This window comes from Parasteatoda tepidariorum, chromosome 5 (assembly GCF_043381705.1).
Source record: "Parasteatoda tepidariorum isolate YZ-2023 chromosome 5, CAS_Ptep_4.0, whole genome shotgun sequence".
NCBI lineage: Eukaryota > Metazoa > Arthropoda > Arachnida > Araneae > Theridiidae > Parasteatoda > Parasteatoda tepidariorum.
The window spans coordinates 35,404,865-35,432,648 of NC_092208.1; the positions used below are offsets into that span (position 1 = coordinate 35,404,865).

At 28.9% G+C, this 27,784-nt stretch overlaps 2 protein-coding genes across 5 annotated transcripts in view; both read left to right on the forward strand.

Moving 5' to 3' along the window:
* The window catches only part of LOC107442862 (anoctamin-5-like), a 286,523-nt gene extending 271,326 nt beyond the window's left edge, over positions 1–15,197 (forward strand). For all 3 annotated transcript variants that reach the window (XM_071181276.1, XM_071181275.1, XM_071181277.1), the window contains 2 exons: positions 8,483–8,588; positions 10,050–15,197. In XM_071181276.1, coding sequence (XP_071037377.1) covers positions 8,483–8,588; positions 10,050–10,250 — 307 coding nt within the window. In that variant the 3' untranslated portion in view covers positions 10,251–15,197. The remainder of the gene's footprint in view (positions 1–8,482; positions 8,589–10,049) is intronic.
* Positions 15,198–25,480: 10,283 nt separating this feature from the next.
* LOC107442887 (SOSS complex subunit B1-A) overlaps positions 25,481–27,784 on the forward strand; it is a 28,222-nt gene continuing 25,918 nt past the window's right edge. The window contains exon 1 of one of the 2 annotated variants that reach the window (XM_043042785.2): positions 25,481–25,764. In XM_043042785.2, the coding sequence (XP_042898719.1) occupies positions 25,593–25,764 (172 nt within the window). In that variant the 5' untranslated portion in view covers positions 25,481–25,592. The remainder of the gene's footprint in view (positions 25,765–27,784) is intronic. The other variant, XM_016056563.4, reaches the window with a different exon arrangement.

The window sequence follows — 27,784 nt, forward strand, 5'->3', positions numbered from 1 at the left end:
TACCAAGCGCTCACCAACTGGTCCTGCAATTCCCTCACATTGCGAGGGGGTAGCGTGGCAGCACGAATTTGGTTTTCCAAGTAGGACCACAAATGCTCTATTGGATTAAGGTCAGGTGAATTTGGGGGCCAAGACATGACTTGAAAGTCACTGGAATGTTCCTCGAACCAATCCATGACGATTCGACCCTTATGACATGGTGCATTATCCTGTTGGTAAACACCATCCCCCGCAGGAAAAACTGTTGCCATGAATGGGTGAACTATATTCAAGTAGCTTACAGATGTCAGGGATTGTTCTATGAGGATTATGGGTCCTAATGTGCCGCATGAAAACATTAGTCCTGGGCGAGAAACCAGAAAAACCTGGGCGAGCCCATTGTTATAGATGGAGGGTGGTCATAATGTAATGGCTCTTCAGTGCATATCATAACGGAAAAATATTTTTAAGGAATAGTTACTTTTTTTATGAAATTATATTGTCTTCTAGTTAAAGTAATCTGCTCTAATTTTTTGTCATCCCTTGATATCTAAGCTTTCGCAAGCCTTAAGACAATACTTTTAATTAAAATAAGATTTTTTAAAGTATCCCTAAAAAATATTTTTACTGTGTTATTTCCAAGATAACATTGTAAAAGGATTTAACTCTGAAGTAAATTTTTTATTGATTTATTTAATATCACTATTCAATGATAAATAATAAATGTTTCGAAGTTTTAAAAGCTTCGAATAAACATTCTTAGCACTAAAACAAAACAAAAAAAATTCTCATTAGTGAAACGATATCCAGGTAATGAAACTAGTTCTAAGAAAACTCATTTACTATTAACCCTTTTTAATGTCTAGATTGCGTAGAAACAGTAGAACACGCGTGGTTTCAACATAAAAATTTATAAAATGCTTTAAAAATCTTTCGTATTTCAATTAAAATAAAGAAATAGTTAGGAATGTGAGCTTTATGCCACCCAGCTATATACTATCAAACTATTTTAAGTAGGTCTTGCTCTATTTCAACCGAAAATTAAATTTACTCTAGCTTTAAACATCATTAATATTTTTAATGGGAAAGTAAAGACAATAAAAGAAAATTGCAATTAAACATGTTTCCGAAATTTTCTAGAGAAGAATTTTACATTTTTTAGGTTTTAAACTGCATAGTTTCTCTCAGAATAAAAATGTTCTTTAATGACAACATTAATTAACAGCATAAACTATAACTTATATTTCGAAACATTACAAAAAATACTTAGCCAGAATAATATTAGTAAACGCTATGGTTTATTATCAAAAGCTAAAATAAGTATCAATAAATAAATTAGGTAAAGCTAAGCTTGTTTGTTTGTTTTTTCACAAAAAAGTTCTAGGTTTTGTTGATTTTTGGAAAATAAATGCTTTGAAAAATAACCTCTTTAAAATTTTAATAATTTTAAAAATTATAAATATATTTAAATCATCATCATATCTGGCTAGACAGCCCAGGGTGGGCCAGTGCCTTCCTTTGATTTCGAATCCACTTCTCTCTACTTTTGACACTTGTTCGCCAGTTTTTCTCCTTTAGAGTAAGGAAATCAGTCTCAACTAAATCCAACCATCTAAGCCTGGGTCTACCTCTTTTCGTGTTCGTTAGGGGTTTGTGTAATAGGATTTTCTTTAAATTTGAGTCATCATTCCTTCTGAAAATGTGAGCTGCCCAGTTCATTCGATTTATTTTAATGAATTTCACAATATCTGGCTCTCTGTAGATTTTATACAGTTCAGCATTATATCGTCTTCTCCAGGAATTATTTATTTTTATCCCACCAAGGATGGCCCTCAAAATTTTTCTCTCAAAAATGACAATTTTACTTTCACCAGCTTGAGTTAGGTTCTAGGTCTCAGAGCCATAGGTAAGTATTGGCCTAATTAATGTTTTATAGAGTAAACGTTTTGTATTTTTTGATAAAAGAGATGATTTGAAAAAACGTTTTAAACCATAAAAAGCCTTATTTGAACAAATTAGACGACTCCGAATCTCATTGTCCATGTTATTGTCGGCAGTAACAATTGAACCAAGGTAAGTAAAATTCTGAACAGTCTGAAACCTGTGGGAACCAATCTCCAGATAGGATTCACTAGAATTTAATTTAGCAAGTACAGGCATGTATTTGGTCTTATCGGTATTGATGATTAATCCCATATCCCTAGCAGCAAGCTCCAAAGAAAGGAAAGCTTCTTTTAATGCAGGAACAGTTCGTGCAATGATGTCTAAATCTGTCTATAAATGATATCTATATGATAATATATTTAAATAGCTTTAACTAAAGGTACATGTTAGATTTTTTATACTTTTAAAATTGAAACGATAAACTAAAATTTCAACTTTCTCTTCTACGTCAACTAATTTAAATAAATGTTAATAAATTTAACCATAATAACCGTTCTCTCAAATTTCTGCTGCAATCATACGAACATACATGGTTAAAGAAATACGAATCAAATTACGGTAAAAATTGCAAGCATTCAAGAAGCCAGTACTTTTAAACCATAAAAACTTTATGGGCCAAATATCTGATATAATATTTGATATAATGATATTATATCAGTATTATTTGATATTATATCAGTATTATTTGATATTATATCAGTATTATATGATATCTGATCCAATAATAATTCTAGTTTTTACAGTAACAATTATTGTAAAAATAACTGAATCATTGTAATTAAATACTGTGAAAATTACGGTATAAAATTTTACGGTAAGTATGGATTTTACGGTAAAATGCATATTACGGCTGCTGTACTCAGGATGCCAGAAATTTTTAAAGTTTTTTGTTTTTTTTTGCAATCTAAATATTATTATTGAATGGACTTTCTCTGAAATGTAATAACATGTTTTCATTTTTTTTGAAATTTATTATTTTAATTTATAACAAAGTACAACTTTATAATAATGAGTCTGCTTTCAATAAATTTAAATAACATCCTTTCATTTTCATGAAATTTATTATTGCAGCTATAATACAATGCAAATTAATTATATTACAAAAACACTTTACATTTACATTATTGAGTCTACTCTTTTTAAAATATAATAAGACCAATTTTTCTACAACTCTCACTGTGAATATAAAGCAATAAATTTATTGATTAATATAAGCACTCATTTGGTAATGCAAATTTTTGTTATTGAATCTACCTTCTTTAACACAACATCCAATCATTTTCTTGAAATTTATTATTGCAACTATAAAACAATATTTATTATGCAATATAAATATATTATGCAATATATGCATTCAATGTGCAATACAAATTCACATTATTAAATCCACTCTCTTTGAAATATAATATCAATTTTTTTGCAATTTATTACTGCAATTAAAAACAATACAAATTTAATGAATAATATAAGCACTCATTTTGCTATGCAAATTTCCGTTACTGAATCGACTTTCCTTTAAAATAGAATTCATTTTTCTAAAGATTAATAGATTTCATTTTTCAGAAATTTACTATTGCAACTATAAAACAACGCAAATTTTTTAAATTATTCAAACACTACTCATTGGGGAATATAAATTTATTAAATTTGCTGTCTCGAAAACGAAATAAAATCCTTTGATTTTATATTTTAAAAGGAAACTGGGTCTCCTAAAAAGAGGAAACTGGGTTTCCTTAAAGATGCGATATAGGTTTAATCGATATTCTTTAAGATATGTTTGCCAAATTTAACTGCGTGAAATATTCTGAAAGCCTAGTTTGATGAAGTGGTTCTGATGATAGATACACGACCTTGACTCATCCAATTGATTTGCCATTTATTAAAGCTTTCTTCCAAATTTATAACTTAATAATCGATATTGAAAGGATTATTGATGAACTGTCTCCTCAGAAACAATTATTCACGATTCCTTCAAGGACACTAATCCAGTATGACATGTCGATATTTGCTTAAAAGGTAGAAAATGTATACAGCTTATGTAGTTAATATTTCCGAATTCTATTTTCGGAAATAAAATTGTAAACTAGTGCCTGTTATGAATCATCACTTCTTTGAAGCGAAAGAGCAATGTTAGACTAATATTTCCCCGGATTAATTGTTTAGAGAATTTTATTTTCTCATTCTTTTAACTCTTTGACGCTGGTGGAACTTTTATATATATTTTTTCTGAATCTCTGATTGCAAGCAAAATNTTTTTTTTTTTTTTTTTTTTTTTTTTTTTTTTTGTAATTATAAAAAGCAGTTTAAAATTTACTAAAAAATATCCGCTAGATTATAGGAAATATATTTGTACTAAAATATAAAATCCAAAGAAAAATAGCTTGAAAAAAAAAAATTTTTTTTTCATTCAGATCCTAAAATATATCAATAATTTGTTTTGTAAATAAAAAAAATTCTACGATTAATAACTATTTATCTAACATTATTTTGTGCAAATTTGAAAAATTATTGTTTGAATGTGAAAGATTTTATGTGTGAAGGATTTCACTTTTCAACGAAGAATTATCAAAGATTATTAAAATACTAAATATAATATTTTCCACTTATTTTGAGCTGAATTAAAACAAAATAATGAAAAATGTGTTTAATAAAAACTCTGCGTCAAAGGGTTAATAAATAATAAAACTATTTTCCAAATTTTACTTTGCTTACAAACAAGAATATTAATGCAAAAATATTTGTTTCCAAGATAAAAACCCTGACATGGTTTACTTTGTTAAAAAAAAAGAAAGGAAAATATAATAATTAATGTTTTGCAAACACAGCAACCATGTACGTTTCAAAATACCTTTTCTTTTAGTTCCAAAGGGATTTCTTTCATTAATGAAACAACTCTGTTTTTTCGTTAATTGCATTTATTAGTGAACATTTTTTGTATATAAGTTGTCTTTTAAAGGTCGGATGAATACTAAAACATGCTGTTATTTTTATTCTTATTTATTTCATCCTTTTATTTTAACTTCGTTTTTTCCAACTTATTTAGGAAAAATCTTCCATTAAAAGGAATTATTTTCATTTATAAAAGTAGAATGGAAGAAAAAAGATTTGTCAAAGAAAATATAATGAAAGTGACAAAAGAATCTAAAAAAAAACTTTAAGCTAAGCGAAGCAGATCAATACATTTTCTCAGAACAAAATTATAAATTAATAACTGTCATGAATTGTCCTCTCATTGAATATATATATATATATATATACACTGGTGTGCAAAACTTAAGCAACAAGTGCGTTTTTTGTCATAACTCTACAAGAAATCATCCGATTGACATGAAATTTGAATATGATGTACATTATTTTGTACTTAAACGATGGTAAAAGAATAATGGCGCGGTAATGAAAATAAAGCTTAAAGTAGGGTATGGAACAAAAAAAGCTTTATTTGACATATAGTGGCGTTACACATCATTGCCTGAAGAAGCGTAAGTACAACTGGTAGATGTTCCCTAGTATGGTATATGCCCTTCCCTTACTGTAATTGTTGCTTGGCATCGTCTCTCCATGCTAAGCACCAGATTATCCAGGAGTTCTTGGGGTAAACGTCTCCATTCCTCCTTTAACGCATCTTTCAGCTGATGGGTGTTACCGGGAGGATACTGTCGTGTCGCAAGACGTCTCCCTAATGCATCCCACACATGCTCTATGGGATTTAGATCTGGAGAGTAAGCTGGCCAATCCATTCGTGTGATATCTTCACTTTCCAGTAGCTCTTGAACATTAGCAGTACGGTGTGGCCGGGCATTGTCATCCATAAAAATGAAGTCTGGTCCAATGGCCCCTCGGAACAGACGCACATGGGGTAGGATTACCTCATTGCAGTAGCGGTCTCCAGTTACAGAACCTGGGTCGAAGATCTGAAGCTCAGTCAACCCCGTTTAACATAATGCCACCCCAGACGACAACTCCAGGACCACCGTAACGATATCTTTCCGAGATGTTATTGGGATGAAATCGAGCTCCAACCTCTCTTTCCAGATCAACTGGCGTTGAGAATCGCTTGTAGCACTAAAACGACTCTCATCTGTGAAGAGAACGCGACTCCATTGATGAGCGTAATGTAATTGTCTCGAGAACGATGCTAGCAACTTTTATCGTCAACCGAAGTTGAGATAATTTAATATCGTAAGAAAATTAACAATCATAAAATTAAACAGAAGAAAGTTTTTAAAAACTACGTTTTTTAAGAGGGCTAAAACGAAGAAAATAATTTTATTTTTGGCAGATCTAAAGCAAACGCGTTGGTGGTATAATTTTTGTAATAAACCTCTATCATCACTGAAAATTCCACCCACGTCTTTCGAAAGTAATGAGCTTTTTTTTCACCTTGCGCAGTACAAAAATAAAGTTATCTTTTATTTTTAGTCCATTTATAAAACGAAGTTTTTAACATTTTTATTTAGTTTTGTTTTAGAGATTTCCTCTTTTTTTCCCTTTTTTTTTGAAAACTTAAGTTTGTTTCTTTAATACTCAGTCCAATTTCATCTATGTGACCGCCTGTCAAAACCCAGAATAACCACCTTTCACCGATTAACCACCTTTTGCGAGATGTCCAGAAAGAGCGTCACTAAAATTCCGAAAGACTCTGACATGAGTCTGGAGTCGTGCCGACTCCAGTGTTGTTACTAGCTGCGCTAGGTTGATCGGTCTGGATTTGTAACCAAATAGCTCGATAAAGCAGGTGGTCTTACAGATCCTCTATTGGGATTTAGTCCAGTTTTGTGTGAGTGAGCGTCCACCGAAAGCCAGAATGACCTTTCCGAAAACCTTTCTCAGATTAACCTTTGCTTGACGTGCAAAAAGAGCGCCACTAAGATTCTGTAAGTTGCTAACAGGAGTCATGCCGGCTCCATTATTGTTGTTGTCAGTTGCGCTAGGTTGAGCGATTGATGATTCATGATCAAACAACTAGATAAATCAGGTGGTCTTATGGATCCTCTATTGGGTTTGAGTCCAGGTGACGGCCAAGAAAACATAGTTAACTCATTAAGGTACTGTTGGAAATCCACACAATACACTGAAAGTTGCATTACATGTCACATTGTCCTGCTAGTAAATGCCATCGTAATTAAGAAAAACAATCCGCGTATAATTATAGACATGGTCCTCAAAGACTGATAAATAGATGAGATAATTAAATAATTGGAAAATTTATATAAAAACTCAAATTCGGCAAGATTAATTCATCTTGCTAAAAATTATGCTTATGTGATAAATAATCCTCAATTTTTGCAAATTTTGATGAGCTCAGGCAATGCTGCGTTGGAGTAACTTATCAAATATTAACGAAAAATAAATAGATCACTATTATTTTTTTTAGTTTCTCGAAACTGAGGCTCTTCTTCCTTAGTATGACATTCAGGGACATTTTTTCTAAATAGCATAGAAGAGGCTGCTTAAAGATATAGTTAAAACTTTACTCAATAGTCATAAATAAAGTCACGGCAGTTATAAAAATGTCATATAATACGCTACCGTTTTCTTCACAGAAAAATATTGTTATTTAGAAGTAGACGCTTGTTTTTTAAACAAAAACACTCTGCTATTTTAACAAACAAACTCTGTATTTTTAACAAAAAAAGCTCCATAAAATAATTAGGTCAGCATTATCGGTACAAGTCAAGACAGAATTCGCATGACCAGTTGGCTCCGAGATTCGAACCCAGGTTCACCTCAGTAGGAGGCGAGCGTTTTGTGCCCTAAGCCCGGTGAGCATTAGTGTTTGGCTAGGAGGAAAAAGCTTAAATTGTCTTTGTCTTAAAAGTCTTATTTATTAAAATCATTTTTAGAGTAAAAAATGGTTAAAGCTATATTGATCGACATTTATAAAAATGTCTGGAAATGTAACTTATGAAAAAATTGTATTTAAAGACAGATAATAATCAGGGATAGTATCGATTCGACAATGAAGTCGAATCGCAATTTTATTCGGTTGATTTTCAAAACTATAAAATAATTACTGAAAAATAAGTGCAAGCATAGAAAAAAAATCATAAAACGATTTGAAAAATGATAAAGTTATGGTACATTAAGCAAAACTGCTTGGCAAAAACTAGAATTTGACTTGACAGTTTTAATCCGCTAGTGATTAGGGTGAAAAACAGAAAAAAAAACTGTTTTGACTAGCAAGAGCTTTAAATCGTGAAATATACGAAAAAAGTTTGCAAAAGAACGGGAATTACTTGCAACGCCAGGGAAAAGCAGAGAGAAAAAACTTTATTTACCTTTAAACACTTTATTTCCGTAAAAATTACGTTTTTTTTTCCCTGTAGAATTTGCAAATATTTTTTAACTATGTACTAATAAAAAGCATTCAAAAAACAACCTTTAACTCGAAAGTGGAGATTATGGTCACATCAATCTTATTGGACTGAATATTTGCTCCATCCTCATGCAAATAATTACGAAAGAGAATTGATTACAAATAGAAACGCTCGTAGGGCAACTATTATTAATGAGGACTTAGAGTTGGTTTTTGATTTAAAAATGTTGCTTATTCTTTCAGATATCAAGATTACCGAAATCCTCCAGAACACCCACGTGCTTATGAACTCAACATGCGATATTGGCACATATTTGCTGCAAGATTAAGCTTTGTTGTCGTATTTGAGGTACACAATTTGCCATTTTTCATTTCACTTTTGTGCCTTTTTTTATTCATAAGTAAAGTGTTTTTGTCTCAGAATTGGATTTCTTTCAATTCATTTTTTTGCATGTTTATAAATTAATACAGTTCTTCTCTATCGCTTCCTTTAGTCTTCCTACATGCAATTTATTATTTCCTGAACAGACACGAAATATCTTATTCCGGCACCCTGTCTATTCTCACTTTCAGCATTTCTTTTATTGAAATTTTATATCCGTACTGCAAAAAATTTTCTGATCAAATTACGGTATAAAGTACCGTCACTTTGGATAGATCATCAGTAAAATCCATTTTACCGTAAAATTCATTTTTATCGTAAAATATTCTGCCGAAATTTTCACAGTAATATTTATTTAATTGGAGTTATTCAGTGATTTTATTAATGTAATTATTACAGTAAAAATTACAGTATATCAGATATTTTGTCCCGTAACATGTTCCAGTAAAAATGGATTTTACGGTATGAAGTACCTTAAAATTTTTACCGAAATTTGATCCGAGATTTTTTACAATGCGTTTAAAAAAGCAACAGCCCTATTTCTTGTCTTTTTAATCTTCTTATGCTTTTTTTAAAAAAAGCTTTGTGAGATTTTGTATTTATTTTTTAGCTACAGCATTGTGCTTTATTTCTTTTTTTATTATATTAAATGCGTATGTTTTTTTAATGAACGAAATTTCAGATTTCTTTTTTCCTAGATATCCTCTTTATATTTAATTTCACATTTGTACTATTTACAAGTATCATTTTCTTCTTTTCAGCACCTTTTTTATCCTTCATTTTATTCCCATGTATATAATTTTACGAAGTATCATAATTCTTTTTTCATCCTTCGTCTCATTTAGATTAATTTCTTTATGTTCATTATTAACATGTGCCTTATTCTTCTTTTCCAGAACCCTGTATTCTTTCATTTAATTTTTACATTTATACTTATTAGCAGGCAACATCTTTCTTTTATCCAACATCTTTTCTTCTTTCATTTAATTTTAATGGGAGTTTTATTAAGAAGCATCATGTTTCTTATTTTCAATCTTCGTCTCCTTTATTTTAATTTCTTCATGCTCATTATTAGCAAGTGAATTATTAATCTTTTCCAGAACTTCGTCTTCTTTCATTTAATTTTTACGTATATACTTATTAGCAAGCAGCAGCTTTCTTTTAATCAGCATCTTTTCTTCTTTCATTTAATTTTTATGGAAGTTTTATTAAGAAGCATCGTATTTCTTATTTTCAATCTTCGTCTCCTTTAATTTAATTTCTTTATGTTCATTATTAGCAAGTGCCTTATTCTTATTTCCCACACAGAACCTTCTATTCTTTCATTTAATTTTTATGCATTTATTCTTTACCATTGTCATCTTTCTTCTCCTTTCATTTAACTTTTATGCTAGCATAATTAAGAAGTACCATACTTCTTTCTTCCAGCACCTCGTCTTCTTTGTGACAGGCATCTTAGCCTGGATGATACCAGACATTCCTAAATCGGTTCAACAGAAGATAATGAGGAAGCGCTATCTGGCTAGAGAGGCCTTGTACAAAACTGAAGCTGAGGAAGCCAGAACAGTTCTGGAGACCTCGGCACATGAACTGGCCCCCGATGGAGACTCTGTGGTGCTGCCATGCTGACGAAAGCCTCGCAATTCCTTTCATCCATATTGAAGTCAAATCATAAATATCACAATCAAAAGCCACTCGCACAGATTTTAATTTCCGTTGGACAAATCTGATTGCATAACTTTGAGTTGCAGAAGATTTTTAGCTTCGTGCAAATGTGATTAGCATTTGCAAAGTAAATTTCACTCAATTTTTAAAACAGTATAGATTTAGCTGTGAAAAAAGAAATACTTATATTTTTATATCCTTATTCAATCAGTATTAATACGAAGGTACTTTGAATGTCGCAGAAGTACTTAACTCACTTCTAAGACTACTAATTGCTTTATAGAAAATTTTGCGTGGATTTCGATTGATAGCGCATATTTAGACAATTACTGAAACAAAGTACTATCCTGTGCTGATTGTGTAAAATCCATAGACTAATAAGATTTATAGACATCTTGCATAGTGCTAAAATTATCCACAAAGGCGGAATAATAGGCTAGGTTTACTAATAATCGCTTTGGCAAAAATACATTTAAAATATTTTCTCGATAATTCGAACAAAACTTTACAATAATAGGTATTATAAATAAACAAAATGGCATTAGGTCAGAGTAATGCTAAACTTCATTAAAAATCTGTATTGTTAATTACTTTAACACAATATTAACTTTTTTAATGTTTAATAAAAAACTAGAATAAGTATTTTGGATTCAGATGTAAATAGATAGAAATATATGAAATCTACAGTTTAACTCATTAATTTAATTGATGATAAGGAATTACTTTAAAGAAAACATTGCGTGGTTTTCGAGAGATCTCGCATATTTAGACATTAACTCAAGAAAGTACTATATTGTGCTGATCGTGTTAAATCCTTAGACTTATAATATAGGAAGATACTCCACATAGTGTTAATATTGTTCACAAAGAAGTAATAATAAGCAATATTTACTATGAATCGCTTTGGCAAAAATACATTGAAAAATATTTTCTCGAGCAAACTTTACAAGGATAGGTATTAAAAATAATTTAAATGCCATCAGATTTGAATGGCAGAAACTTTTCTAAAAATCAGTGTTACGAATTACTTTAACGAAATATTAAGTTTGTTTTATGCTTACTTGAAAAATAGGATAAATATTTATTATTCAAATATAGATTGGCTAAAAAAATATGAAATCTGCAGTCTAACTCATTTATTTAATTGATGATAAGGAATTACCTTAAAGAAAACATTGCGGGGTTTTCGACAGATTACACATATTTGAACATTTGCTAAACAAAGCGCTATGCAGTGGTGATCGTGTTAGTTCCATAGACTAATTATATAGACACCTCGCATAACGTTAAAATTTCCACAACGAAGAAACAATAAACAGCATTTACTGGTTAACGTTTTGGCAAAAATACATTGAAAAATATTATCTCGAACAAAGCTTAACAATAATAGGTATTATAAATAATTAAATGGCGTCTACAGCCGAATCGTGCCAATATTAACAACCGATAATTAGCTTCAAAATTCAATGTAGCTTTAGCATACATATAATCAACAATGTTTCGTCATGCGTTTCGCTCAGATTTACGTAATGCTAAACTTCAGCCAACAGGAGACCCACGATGAGCTGTCTAGCATATATTAGTCAATGGTTAGACATATTTAGTGAGGAAATAAATTTTATTTTATATTGAATTAATAACCTTGACTAGTTATTAAGGAATCATTTTCTTTTTAATCGGATTGGAAGAAAGCTGAACGAAATCTTTCTCAAATACTTACTGCACACATTACAAAAGTTATTTTTCAATTTATTTTAAACTTTTGTTTTGACGAAATAGGAAATCTAAGAAAGGGTTTACTTAGGTAGAATTACTATTTTAAAGAATAACTATTGAAATTTTATGCCAATTTATTAACTTTTATATAAGCTAATCTTTTGTAAGAATTTTAAAAAAAATTCGAAAGAAAAAAGTGGTTTAAGATTAAATTACACATATTTTGTATCTGGTTTAAATAAATCTAATTTCCATTTCATAAATGAGATATGCGAATCTCTATCGCACTTAAAAAAATGTTTTATTTAAAAACATGTAAAAATGAGAAGAGAAAAATGTTTTCTAAATTTCTAGAATGCTCCTTAATATTTTTCTTTAAAGTAAACACCTTCATTTAAAAAATACACAAATTTTATTCATTTATTTCATAAATACGCTACATGCTTCCTTTTTTTCATTTAATAAAAAATATGATGCGATCGTTATATTGCTTACTGCCTTTAATATTAAAAAAAAATTTCATTCCTTCAATTTCATATATTTCTTTGAAATAAAAATTAGGAAAATTATTATTTTGTTAAATCATATGTTTAAAAATTACATGTTTCAAAAAATTATATGTTTTGTTGAGTTCAAGCAAATTTTTGTGTTAAAGATATCATCAAAAATGTTAAAGATGATTTACGAATGTTAATGAAATGTTAAAGATAAATTACGATTTAAAGATATCATCAGAAATGTTAAAAGATAACTTTCCGTATTTGCGTTAAGGATATCTTTAATCTAGTTTTAGTTTATCATCACTCATAATAAGACCTCGAAATGATTGGTTCAGCTCTGAGCTGTAATAATTATTTATTAGTTAGAGTTTATAATATCAAGTAATAAAAAGCATTAAATTTAAAAATTCATTGCATTTTTGTGCGTACCTTCAAAATGTTTTTGTATTAAAATTAAGATGTACTCCATGCATTTATTACTATACCTTCGTAATTTTTTATGAAAAAAAAATTACATTTGGGTTGAAAGCAGTACGAAAAATTGTATAATTTATTTTTTTAAAAAATACTTATAGTATAATAATTAGCAATATATATGCATTCCTCAGTTAAAATGCAACCAAAATGCACATGGATGGTACAATTATCTCCCGCTAAATAAAATGCCTAAAAATGCAAATTCAAAAGGAGTTTTTATATTGTATGCATATTTTAATATCCAATTAAGAAAGCAGCAATATTTGAACAATAAAAAAATTTTGATTTATTAAAATAACAAATGAATTTAATGTATTATTGTAAGTTAATAAAATTATAAAAAGCTAACTCATTAAATATGCAAAATTAAACAAGTAAAATAATCTTTCATTGTATATTAATAATGCAATGTGTTAAGAAACTGGTTCCCATTTCAGTTTTATTTATTTGAGCAAGTTAGAGTCATTTTAGAGATCTATTCAGATCTCTAAAATAACTCTATCTAGAGCTATTTAGATTTATCAAAAGCTATTTAGAGATACTTCATTACTCTAGAAAATAGCTGTATCTCTTTTCTAGTCATTTTTCTTTATTTTCAATCTTTACTTTGATCTCAAAACATTTTTGTTCGTGACTCAAAAAACGAGAAATGATTTTTAATTCAATTCCATTGATGTAAATATGATTCATGTTTCTTATCTCTATAGTACTTAATTTGTCTTTTTTTTCTTGTCATAAAACTACTAGATCGTATAAGAAAGTAAGAGGAATTTAACATCTTTAAATCTATAACAAAAATAAGGGGAATATATCAAAAAATATAACCCAACTTTAAAATGCAGAGTTTGGCAGCATTAATTTGATTCTATTTTAAATTTGATTCTAATTTTTCATGTCTACATCAGTACTTAATTTGTTTTGTTTTTTTGTTCTACGCGTACAACATACAAATACGTACAAGATTAGAGAAAAAAGTAAGAGGAATTTAAATATCATTTCATCTGTGTTGAAAGTAAGGGGAATACATCAATTAATATAACCAAACTCGAGCATGCAGAGTTTGACCGCATTATTCCAATTCTATTTCAAATTTGATTCTAATTTCACATGTTTACATCAGTACTTAATGTGTTTTGTTTTTCTTGTCCTACACGTACAATATACAAATATGTACAAGAGCATGCAAAGTGAATTTAAGTATCCTTAAATCCATATTGAAAGTACATCAATTAATATAACCAAACGCTAAAATGCAGAGTTCAGTCCCATTAATTCAATTCCATTTCAAATTTGGTTCCAATTTCTTAGGTCTACGTCAGTACTTAATCCCTTTTTATCTCTTGATCTACTCGTACAACATGCAAATACGTACAAAGTCTTATAAAAAAAAATATGGTGAATTTAACTTACCTTAAATCTATATTGAAAGTAAGGGTAATGCATCAATTAATATAACCAAACTAAAAAACTATCCATTTTTATGTTTGCATCAGTGCTTAATTTGTTTCATTTTTCTTATCCTACGCGTACAACATACTTCAAGTACAAGACTATATAAAGAAGTAAATGAATTTATAAATCTTTAAATTAATATTAAAAGTAAGGAGAATTTATCAGTTAATTTAACTGAATTCTGAAATTTAGAATATGGGCTTTTGTTTCGACAATCCATAGCAAAGAGCCCTGAACCCTTTGACGCAAATGGGACACTGGTGTCTCTTTTATGTATACATTATATATATATTTTATATATATATTTATATATATATACTTATTTTGTTGTAAATTAATACAAAATGTTAAGCGTTAAAATCGCGTTTAAGCGATTTATCGATGAGTAGTACTCTTCTGATAATTGCTATACTTATTCTATTTTTGAAAGATTAAAAGCAGTTAAAAATTCAACGATTTGTGTACATAGAGATCAAGACATTCTTAGTTATGACTTTATGCTTATAATGAATTATATTTTGCTAAAAATGCAATACCTTCTTATATTATTAAAACATAAAACTGTACTTGTACATGTATCGAAAAACTAGTACAAGAGCTACATACTGTATTAATTGTGCCAATAGAGCAAAATGTGCTGATTTCAGTGTCTACAATAAAAATAAACTTCACCATATATATGAGCCAAAAGCTATATCAGTATTCATTTCATATCATGTATATCTCAGTGATGTTTATTCTTGTTCATTAAAGAATTTTTCTCAAATGTTGTCATTTCATTCCTTCAACATAGCAATTTTTTTTTTTAAGAGCATTTAAATGTAAGCCGAAATAAGTTATGTAAAATTTCTTTAAGGTACAGTTCAAAATAAAAAATAAAAAAGAACACCTGGATACATTTTTATCTACCATTAGGATTTTCTTGTACCGACACGCAACATTAATCGCTTAAGTGCAATGTAGCTGCAGACGATATTTTAAGGTCAGATAAGTGACGATATTTTTAGTGCAAACGACATCCTAAGTTACAAAATTGAACTCAATGTGCCTTCTTTTTTAAACACATTATTTTTTCCTTCATAATAAGATTTTTGTTCTTCAAAATAGGGATAGTAACCAATAAAATACAGTCCTAATAGTTTATTCAGGAGAGCTGTCGAAAGTTTTCCACATTCTTACTTTCACTTTTTTAACGTATTTTGCTTTATTAATATTCTTCAAACTATATAAAGTAGTAAAAAAATTACTACTTGTTTATACTATTATATTTAATGTGTCCAACTAACAATAATCTTTAAAAAGGAACTTTTCGGAATATAAAAAAGAGTATTTCAAAGCGGGAAAAAACATTTTGTTTATCTCGGAATTACATATATGAACTTTAACGAAAAAAGTAATAAAACATACTTCGAAAGTTTAGAATTCTAACGCAAAATTCAAAATTTAAATTTTTTTTTTATCTTCAAGCTTTTGTTTTGTTGAGTAATTGATTTTGCAAGAAAGTCACAATTTTGCCGTGATTTGCTTTTATCTTATTTACATCAGAAAAATCTGGAAACATTTAAAAAACAAAAAAAGTATAATAACCCAAAAGCTAATTCGAAGAATTAAACTAAGTTACAGAAATTGCGTTGCAGAAATCTTGTTTTTTATTTTTTTTATTTTCATACATTTACCAACCAAAGCATGGGACAAATGTATTATTTAAATTTATGCATAGTTGGGCCAAAAATAGAATTAGAAACAGGATGTAGCTATTAAAGGTGTGAGAAAGCAATTCGATTTGAGTAATTAATTAGTTATAAAAGTAGGAGTTGTTTTATAGCGAAGAAACTAACATAAAAAGATTAATAGAAGCTTTTTATGTTACATATANAAAATACAGTCCTAATAGTTTATTCAGGAGAGCTGTCGAAAGTTTTCCACATTCTTACTTTCACTTTTTTAACGTATTTTGCTTTATTAATATTCTTCAAACTATATAAAGTAGTAAAAAAATTACTACTTGTTTATACTATTATATTTAATGTGTCCAACTAACAATAATCTTTAAAAAGGAACTTTTCGGAATATAAAAAAGAGTATTTCAAAGCGGGAAAAAACATTTTGTTTATCTCGGAATTACATATATGAACTTTAACGAAAAAAGTAATAAAACATACTTCGAAAGTTTAGAATTCTAACGCAAAATTCAAAATTTAAATTTTTTTTTTATCTTCAAGCTTTTGTTTTGTTGAGTAATTGATTTTGCAAAAAAGTCACAATTTTGCCGTGATTTGCTTTTATCTTATTTACATCAGAAAAATCTGGAAACATTTAAAAAACAAAAAAAGTATAATAACCCAAAAGCTAATTCGAAAAATTAAACTAAGTTACAGAAATTGCGTTGCAGAAAGATTGTTTTTTATTTTTTTTTTTTTATTTTCATACGTTTACCAACCAAAGCATGGGACAAAATGTACTGAAAATACTTAATATTATTTAAAAACAATACCATAGTAAAATTATTTAATAATTTCTGCTAAAATTATTATTTCATTATTACAACCTAGTCACTAAATTTCTAAAATCATTGTTTTTCAAGATGAACTTACTTGATAAGGGTTACGAGACAATTTGTCAATTAGATATCCAATTAAGAGTAAATTAGTTCAAATTAGAAAATATTTTTGGGGAAAATAACAATTATCTTAAGTTACTCTGCGTAAAACAAAACTTTCAAAAATATCTGCTTTTTATATACAGGGTTATTCATAATTCCGTCCGGACAGGAACTGGACTATCGCATTGATGTATGCCGTGTGATCAAGGGTTCACACATAGAACACTTGTAATGTATGTAAGTAAAACTTGAATAGTTTCGGAATAATTTCATATGCTTCTTTTTTTCATATTCGTCTTCTTTTTATCCTTCGAGGGAATTATGAATAACCCTGCATACATATAATTTTAGATCATGGGGTTTTTCTGTCCAAACTTGTGACCTAAAGATTGAATTTCCACGCATTAAGATAGAAAGATTTAGGAGAACAATCTAAGGTTTTTATGCAATTATGCGAAGCTGTTTTTTTTTTTTTTTTTTTTTTTTTTTTNTTTTTTTTTTTTTTTTTTTTTTTTTTTTTTTTTTTTTTCTTTTTTTATATTTACCGAAAGATTTATGGAAGTGTGGATTGTTGAGTTTGCACAGGGATCATCGGAACATAAAAAACGTCATTTGAAAATCACCTCGTGCAATGCGCAAAATTAAAATATGGACTATCCTGAATACTTTTTAATCCAATGATCGGACATAATCACGTTCTAGGACTCAATCTTAAAGGTTTGAGGAAGTAACCTCAAATACGCTAATTAATTAGTGCAGACGATATTTTGAGTTACGAAATCAGACATAAAAACGTATTTTTCTGAATAAACATACCTTTTTTTCGACGGATTCAGCTGGGGGTAGCCTCAATCTGAGAAATATGGTCCCAAAAACTAGATCAGAAACTTGGTCCAAAGTTTGAACCCATAATGTTAATTGTATTTTTTGTGTCGCCATATCTGCAGAACTTTTTAAGCAAATGGAGAAATTGTTGCAAACAATCATAAAATTCGTTTATCTGAAACGAATTTCATGGATAAATGAATCAATGCAAAGAATAATTTTTAGTAAATATTTATTATTTTTTATTATTTTATTAATAATAGTAAAAAAAAAATTATTGTAAGGTATACAGTTTTCTAAATCATTTCAAAAAATGAATTTTGCCTAACAAAATGCAAAATTTGAGTAAAATCGATCGATTAAATTTTAAAAACATCATTTTTGAAAAAATTTCGATTACCAAGAAGCTATTCGGCCGATTTCTCTCAAATTTTGTATTTTGCCTTGTAAAGTTACGTTCTTTAAGCTGATGCAAAACATTCTATACCTTACCATTCAAATTTTGTTTCGACTATTATTAAATAAAATAATAAAAAATAATAAATATTTACTCAAAGTTATTTTCTTACAAAGAAATATTTTTGAATAAATGAATTTTATAATTATAAGCAGAAATTTTCAATTCGCTTAAAAAATCTCGAGATACGATGAAATACGCAAAAAGTTAAATTAACGTTAAGGGGTCCAAACTTTGGACCGCTCTCCTAACCAAATGATGGGGACCATATTTCCCAGAATGCTGCTCCCCCCTATATTTTGGGGGTCCGAAACTTGGGGGTAAAGCATATGTTCATTCAGAAAAAGTACGTTTTTGAGTCCGAGTTCGTAATTCAAAATATCTTCTGCACTAATTAATCAGCATATTTGAGGTCACCTTTTCGAACCATAAAGATTGAGCGATAGAACGTGAAGATCAGATTATTAGATCAGAAGTTATTTAGGATGGGTCGTTTTTTTTTTTTTTTTTTTTTTTTTTTTTTTTTTTTTTTTTTTTTTGCTTACTGTACACAAACTACATATTTAATTAGTTTAAAAGGAACTTGTGTTTAAACTAACATAAAACTAAATGGGTATACTTGACGTATCCCTTATAATCCGTAAATTATTTTGCATGCGGTCAATTAAAAATTAAACTTTAAAAGTTTTATGCCACTATCATCGTATAGCTCCTTTTTTTAGTCTTTTTTTAAATATTATTTACCCCCATCCCTCTTTTATTACTTCTCAGTAAAGAATCTTCCTCATTAATGAAATCAGACTCCCACCTTGTTAAACATTCGAAGAAAAAAAATTTAAAAATGCATGTGTGCAAGACATAAATAGATAAATAAAAAGTAATATCTACCCCCAAAATCCAATGCATTTAATTTAATTTTACTCTTTTTAAATTAAATTTGCTCTTTATATTCTCCCGGCAATAAATACTCTCAAATAAATGAATTTAATCAGAAAGAAATGAAAATTGAAATAATATAACCAACTGAAAAAGAAATTTCATCTAAATTAATAAAAGCATTTACAAAATCAAAACTTACAATAGAACTAGGATTTGTTTAGCGCTAAGCACACATGCACCATTCACGATTAGCGAAAGAAAAAGATTTTCTCCGAAATGGGAGAAACCTGAAAAATATTTTTAAAAAAATCTCTTCATATTATTTCGTATAAATATTAACATCCAGACTTTTTTTTTCTTCATTTAAATGAAAACACAATGTTAAGAAGGGTTTACTTCCAAAGAACGAAACAAATACAAATTGTTTGTTAATATTTTTGAGTCTATTGGAAACAAAAAAGCATAAATATTGAAACTTAAAAATCACGAAATATTTCGAAATTTTTAAAAAAAAGCTCGAATGCCTCTAGTTTTATGATCACAGTTGGGAAAAAAAATTAATTTTACTTATATTAACTCTTTCTTCACATCAAAAAAATTCAACAAAGTGTTAATATTATTTACCAAACCATTATTTATCATTTATTGAACCATTAACATAGGCGTAGCGTGAAAGAAATTTTTGAATAACTATTCTATTAATTTTAATGATCAGATACAAAACAAGTACTTCCTCAGAATAAACATACTTTTTTTTTCTAGATGGATACGGATTTCTGACCTTCAATCTGGGAAATTTGATCCCAATAATTAGGTCAGAAAATTCATAATTTTACTTTCAGCGTATTTTGCTAGATCTCGAAAACTTTTTAAGTGAATTGAAAAAAAAATTCCTACAAATAATTCCATGCGAAAAATAGCTTTAAGTAAATATTTACTATATTTTATTACTTTATTTAGAAATAATCAAAAATGTTTGAATCGTAAAGTATAAAAATTTTTACATCATTTTTAAGAATATAATTTTCATGGCAAAATGAAAAATTTGAACATAATTCGGTCAAACAGTTCCTGAGGAAACGAATTTTAAAAAAGTCATGTTTTAAAAATTTAATTTTTCAGGAACTATTTGACCGATATCGTTCAAGTTTTGTATTTTTCTTTACTCCCATACTTTAAAAGAGTGTAGAAAATTTGTATATCCTACAATTCAAAATTATTTTGACTATCATTAAATAAAGTAAAAAGAAAAAATTTTATAGTAGTAAAAAAAAAATTTAAGTAATAAAAATCGTTATTTTTTGCATGGAATTATCTTTGGATAATCGAATTTTTAATTTTTTTTTTTTCAATTCGCTTAAAAAGTTCCGAAATATGCAAACAGTAAGATTAACATTAAAAGGTTCACTATGACATTATAAACTTTGAACCTCTGTTCTGATCAAGCTACTGGGATCGTTTTCTTCCAGATTCCCCATATTTTGGGGGTCAGAAATTCGAAGCCGTTGGAAAAAAAGGATCTTTATTTATATTTTTTTATTTTTCTATTGTCTGATTTCATAGCTTAAACTCTCGTCTGCACTAATTAATTAGCCTTTGTGGTCGCCTCTCTAACAATTAAGATTCAGTCCTAGAACATGAATATTTATTCAGGGTAATCCGTTATTTGTTTCTCTTTTATTCTTTTTTTTCCACTTTTTTTTTTGCGCACCCTACTGTTTTATTTCAAGGAATGAAAATGTAAAGTTCGATTTTTCTCAGTCTCTAAGTGTATTTTTAAACAATTAATTGTAATAAAAAAAATTTTCATTTTTTTAACTTTTTATTCCTTTATTTTTCTAATATATACTAACAATTATTTCTTTAAGTAAATGTTAGGAAATTGGCTTGTATAGGAATTATATTACATTATAATTTTTAAACAAGAAATTGTGATTGAAAAATATTACAAAATCTGGAGCAATTCTAACGGTCTCAAAAAATATTTTTATTTGAAGAGTTGTATGAATAAAATTAATCTAAGCTTGTAATTAATATGATCGCTTTACCCACAGTGGCCAAAAAGTGAACAAAGTTCTACAGACTTATTTCGTTTTTAACTATTACCCATAAGGTTATGACAAAATCAGATCCCTCATAATGTACTTTATTTATTATTTAACAGTGTAATTTCTTGATATGAAATTCCTTTAATTCCAAACGAATAGCATTTTTACTATGTGCAATAATGTACCACTTATTAATATTTTAATGCATTCCGTTCTAATAACAAATCAATACCTCTGGGGTATTGGATCGGAAATTGATCGTGCTCTGGTTAAGGTCAAAATTACGATCTTCGGATGAATGGATGGTGTGTCAATGTGTCCTTCCTATAAAAACGGGATAAGACGTATGTTTGTTGACTCCAAACCAATCTCAGAGATGTTTCCCAGACCGTTGCCAATAACTCATTAAGCAGCTCTAACGCGACGTAAAGAAAAAGCACAGGTTTATGCATTTATTGCAATGCAGTATATCAATTTCTGTAGTAGTCTTGAAAAAAATTATGTCGTAATCAAATAAAATAACTTAGAGCACATTCCATTGAAACATGCAGAAAATTGGTAGGTTGCATTTAAAATTAATCAGAAATGTGAAAGGGATATTCCGTATGAAATGGAACTTATTGTTTAAAAATTATAATTTTATTAAACATAAGTATTGTATCACATTTTACCTAAAAATTTATACTGAAAACAAATCCGAACGAAAATCCGATAATGAAATCTTTTGACAGTTACAAAAAAAAACAGGTCATAAAAAATTTTATGCAATTATTTTTTCAAAACAATTGCAATTAAAAAAATTATCTTATGCATAAATTAAACTAGATTACTAATAACCTCGTTCATTCAAAAACAAAACTACTCGTCGATTTCAACATCAAAATCTAAAGTAATGGTCAAAATAATTTTAAAAACTTCATCAAATTCAAATTCAAAATAAAATTCAAAATATAGCCTTTACACCAAAAAGTGATAAATGTAGAATTATTTCGTTAAATTATTAATAAACTATCTAAAATCATTAATTTTTTTATTAAATTTAAAATAGGTTTTGGTGTTTTCTTCTCCCCCTCGCTATATGCTGCCTGCCTATGAATATGTAAATGCGAAAAACACAAAATTTTTGTGCTGATAGTCTTCGCCAATGGAAATTAGTGACTCTAGCAAAAAACGTCAACTTTGGCTTTAAGTAACTAATGACATTTTCATATTAGAATGTTAATTCTCCAAAAACTAAATAAAATTTTTAGATAGTTTCATCCAATAGTTTCAAAGTGGGGAGAATTCGCGATCGCAACACTCGAATACGCCATCTGGGGAGAGACCGGTTTCATGCCTTTAGCCCTTCTCCCTTCCCTCTCCTCCTCTTNCAAATAACATAGCATATTTTCAGTGTTTGGTTGCTTACAAGCAACAATGAATGGCTTTTTGAGCAAAAAGAGAAAGGGGCGATATGTGTCAGCCAACCCCAAGAGGGGGGCGATGGTCCACAAAAGGTTGGGAACCACTGCTCTAGAGTAACTGAATGACTGTTCATATAGAAATCGCAGGTATTAGTCTCATACAACAACGCCCCCTATAGTTCGTTGCGATCGCGAATAGTTTCAAAGTGAGGAGAATGAGAATCGTGATCGATGAAAGTTGCTTTTTTTTTTCTTTTTATATATAGAGATTAAGGTAAAAGATTGACTTTGCTTAATTTATGCTAGAGGCCATGTCTCAGAGCAATAGTAATTTAGGTTAGAGCTTTTAGGTTCTCTAATTTAGGTTTATAAGAAATGCTTTAGACATCCTTTAACGCGATTTCATGAAAAATTGTCCCTGATGTTGCATTGAAGTCTACGTCAATTTCATCTATGATTAAGTGACGTAAAGAACCAAAGATAAATTATTATTAAAGAGTTAGAGAAAAACTTTCAGCGACACTCGTTTTTGATTAATTAGAACAGTACAAAAGCTAGATTTTTGACTTCTGGGATAGAAGTTTCTGGGGTAATAAGAATATCACCATTGAAAGAGCCAAGAAAATACGGAGTTGGTGATTTTTTCACATGAGAATGAGAACCAGAATGGTTTTCGTCTTTGGTGGTCACCAAATTAAGGTGAGATATTTGCAAGTATATATTATGGGCCATTCTCAGTGTATGCAGTTCACGCACTTGTGAATTTTTTCCGCCAATCAGGTTCAGAAAATTTAAAACCATTTTTCCACCAATATTTTCCATTCTTCCTCGACGGTAACTTGTAGTGCGCACTATATGGAATATAATGATCCCTTACGCTTAAATAATTGCATTCATTAACTATTGATTTTTTTTTTATTTTAGAATAATTTTTCCGATTTTGTTGGGTGCAAAAAACAATTAAAAATTTCCTTATTATTTCAATTTTAAGTGTCTTTTTCGTCTTTTACAAACGCTAAATAATTGTTAAACTTGTTCTTCATTCAAAAGAGCAATGAAATTGATGAAAATTGATTTCTGAACATTCCTTCCACGTTCCATTGCCTGTTTTTGATTTGACTACTAATTGTGTGAAGATGATTTGCTGAACATAAATATACATTTCAGACTTTGTACCAACATGACTGTCTCATTGGACATCGATTTTCCATTGGTGTCCTCCTGAACCCCTTTTGTTATTTCTGTGGGGATCACGTCATCATGGATTTTCAACACATTTCGCACTGCAGAGAGCTTCGCTTGAGTTCCTTGGTCGAGCGTTATTGGGAGGCTCGAGGTCGAATGAGACAATGACTTTTTTTTTTTTTTTTTTTTTTTTTTTTTTTTTTTTTTTTTNGACTTTTTCTTTTTCATGTCTTTTTTCCCCTTTATGTCAAGTTCTCTGCCAATGGAAAATGAAACAAGAATTAAAAAAAAGAAAGATTTGCTGAACAGAAATTGAGGTCCACCGTGTTCAAAACATAACACGTAATACTGTCCATTTAATTACATGGTATTTTAGATTCGGTGTTTGAAGTAGCTTAGTTCAGATTTTATTGACTTACAAATTCGTTATTGCGTCTGAAAAGTGGAAAAATGCACATAAATGGGATTTTACGTCTTAGCAGCAGGTCCTGCAGTGGACTGATCGTAAAGACACGGTTCCCAATTGAACGCCGAAGTCAAGCAATACTGACTGTGGTCAGTAAGTGGGTGACCACTTTGATTATCCAGCGTTGAGCTAAAAGGTGTGCTGTATCTGTCCTCGTTAAATTGTTCAACCGTAAAATGCTCGACTTCGAGCGCAGGTCGTCGGGCTACCAAAGCTGGGGAGCCATCCCCTCTGCAGAGGATCAAAATTGTGACGGCAGGTCTTCGAATCATCCTCAGGGATGTTTCCCAGATCGTCACCACTAGCCTATTGTTCAAAAAATAAATATCCTGACGTGATGACTTATGACGCTATGATGACGACGCTCTAGTGCGTCGTAAATAAAGTACCTGCCTACCATCTTGACCTCATTTACTTTATAAGTTATTTTGCTACTCAGGATCATGGCCAAGGAATACACTCCGTGACGGTAATGACGATTTGAGGAAAGTTATGAGAACATTTGTTAAATTAAATTTGTCTAATTTAGGAAAATATAGCAAATTTCACAAAAAATTATATATATATTTTTTCTTTTAAAGGTATATATTTTATATTTGCTTTTTTAAATCATTTTTTAAATTGCAATATTTATTCTAAAATTATTATTGAATTATTATGCGTTATAAGTTATTTGTAATAACAGATATGGTTTTTGGAGAAAAATAAAATATTTTCCTCCAATTTACTATCTTCCAACCTTTACCAACGCAACAACTTCACATCTTTCACTCACCTCCTTATAACACGTCATCAAAGCTGTCTAATCAAAAAGCAAATTTTATTTTGCTAAATTCGAATAACTGATCAGTGAGAATGGGTCTCAAGTTTGAAACACTTCTGATTGGTTGTTACTTTTCAACTTGTAAACTAACTGAATAAGCAAAATCTAAATTTTGATTTGTCAAGGCATTCATCTTGTTTATTTTCTTACAGTGAGAATAGGGTATGAGAATCAAAATAATATGAAAAGTTACTCCTCTGTATTTCGTTATTATATGAATTTGACACTCTCTTTAAGGATGTTTAGCGTGATTTAAATGAGATTTAAAAGGCATCCTGAAAATTCAGTATTTTTCCTTATTATGACATAATTTGGCAACACTTAAATGAAAGTCTGATTTCTGCTACTGACTGACGACCACTGACTGCTACTTTCATTTCAGTATACGATTTACCGTCGATGGGATAGGTTGTGTCTTGGAGAATCGCGGTTGATGTGCTTGTTTGAAAGGTTTAATAATTGCTGGTTCACGTATGCTGCTTTTACCTTGTAGAGTTTCGTCCTCCGCGTTACCCACAGTCTTGAACTGCCTATTTAGAAGTCCGCTTTCCCTTTCTAGTGAAATTATGGATAATACTGTTTGTATACGAGATATAAAACCAGGAATGAAAAGTTTAAATGTAGTTTTTATTGTTCTTGAAATAGGTTCGTACTGTGGACATAAACTTCCTTTGTTTTTAATTGCTAAAAAAAAATTTGATAAAATTCATTTTTGAAATCTGCTTTTTGTTTTTAAAAAATCGAAACTTTTTTAAATTTAGTTCGTCGAGAAATAAAATTTTAATTTATTAAAAATTTACATTAACTGGGATTCGCCAAAAAAAAAATTTTTTTTCTTTGTTTTAGAGCAAAAACTTAAATAAATAATCACAATCTATGCTAACTACAATCTTTTTTAGCTGTCAAACTAAAAATCACCCGTCCACTCTAAAGTCACAAACTTTTCACATGTGTGAAAAAAATCGGGGTTCTTTTGTTCTGAAAAATTGTCTCTCTGAAAAAAATTTAAATAAATATAACTAATTTTTAAACTTCTTGTCTTAGATTACAACTTCAAACTATTTCAAGACTCGAATTGCGCTTGCTTATTTCAATTATTGCGAACTTTTTGCGGGGACTACTCCCCAAACGGAAACACCGTGCGCAAACTCGTATCGCAATGAGTGGATGATCCCTGTAACTTGAAGTGATTCAAGGGATTGTTAAAAATCGCAGTTACATGCTGACCCCTCTGTCTCTGGATAGATGCGGGTCTCTTCCTAATTTTTATTAAAATCTAATTAAGTTAGATGAGGTTAAATTTTTAATCCGTTTAGTTGGGAGTGACGTCAGGTACATTGGCAAGCTTACTTTACAAGAGTGCCTTTTGTTATTTTTTTTCATGGAGTTTTCCTGTTTCTATAGAAAGACTTAATTTTCATGTTTTAGATGGGGGGGGGGCTATCCGTCCCTTTGTTTAGGAAAAGCAATTCATTTTAATTTATCATTAATCTGGTTAAATTTTAATGAAATATTTTCTAATTTATTTATTATCAATTTTAAGTTATTAATTTGAAACAAAGAATAAAATTTTGATGTTTATAAAAACAATGTCTGCAAAACTTTCATTGTATTTATTTATTTTTCTTTCTTTTAAAAATTTTGGGTTAGAAAATAAATGTGTTTGATATAAAATATTTTTTATTTTCATATTTAATTAATCCTACTCATTGAAAAAAATCTTTTTTGTATTTTTATGTAAAAAATAAGTATATTTTTCTGATAAAAATACTAATAGGAATTTTTATTTAAAAAATATATTGTATGAACAAGTGTTTTTAAAAAAATTATTCTTCTGAAATGTTTTATGTTTAGATTTTCCTGATTTGGATAAAACGAAATGAGTGATTCTGTGTCCCCCCCCCACTTTTTTTAAAAAAAAATTTATTGTGTAATAAGGTTTTGTTTTTGTATAATTTTTTAAAGATTAATATTTATTACCATAAAATTTTCAATAATATTTATTAGCATAAATTTCTTTCAAATTTTTGTGTTTAGGTGTAGTGGAAGAATTTTTTAAAATAAATATGTGGAAAAAAAACAACATATTTATTATAAAAGAAAGTATTAAATAATTCAAATACATAATGCTGATATTAAATTTTGCTGTTTGATAAAGAATAAAAAAAAATCAAGAAGCAAATATTTTTAGTAATACAGATAATCTTAATTTATTACTAAACTGCTTATTAGTCTATCCAACTTCATTATTCATAAGTTGTAGGTCATATATATATTTTGATAATTTGTTACTTATTTTGTTTATAGCTAATTGTATTAGTTTTTTTTTTATCCATTTTTTTCTCAATTTTCTTTAAAAATTTCTGTCAGCACTAGTTTTACGATAAAATATTTTTGTTTTTAACTTAATTATTTTTTGGATCTGTAGTTATCTTAAATTTCAAAAAGCAAAACAAATATTGTTAATTTTTTTTTTCGCAATTTGGTCATTTGTCATTCTGACTTTGCTTAACTTTTTATTAAATTTAAATAACAATGTTTTAACACCTGAAAAACAGTTCTTTAAGAAAGAAAAAAAAATTGGAAACTGTAAAATTTTATTTTCTAGTTTTTTTTTTTTTTTTTTTTTTTTTTTTTTTTTTTTTTTTTTTTTTTTTTTTTTTTT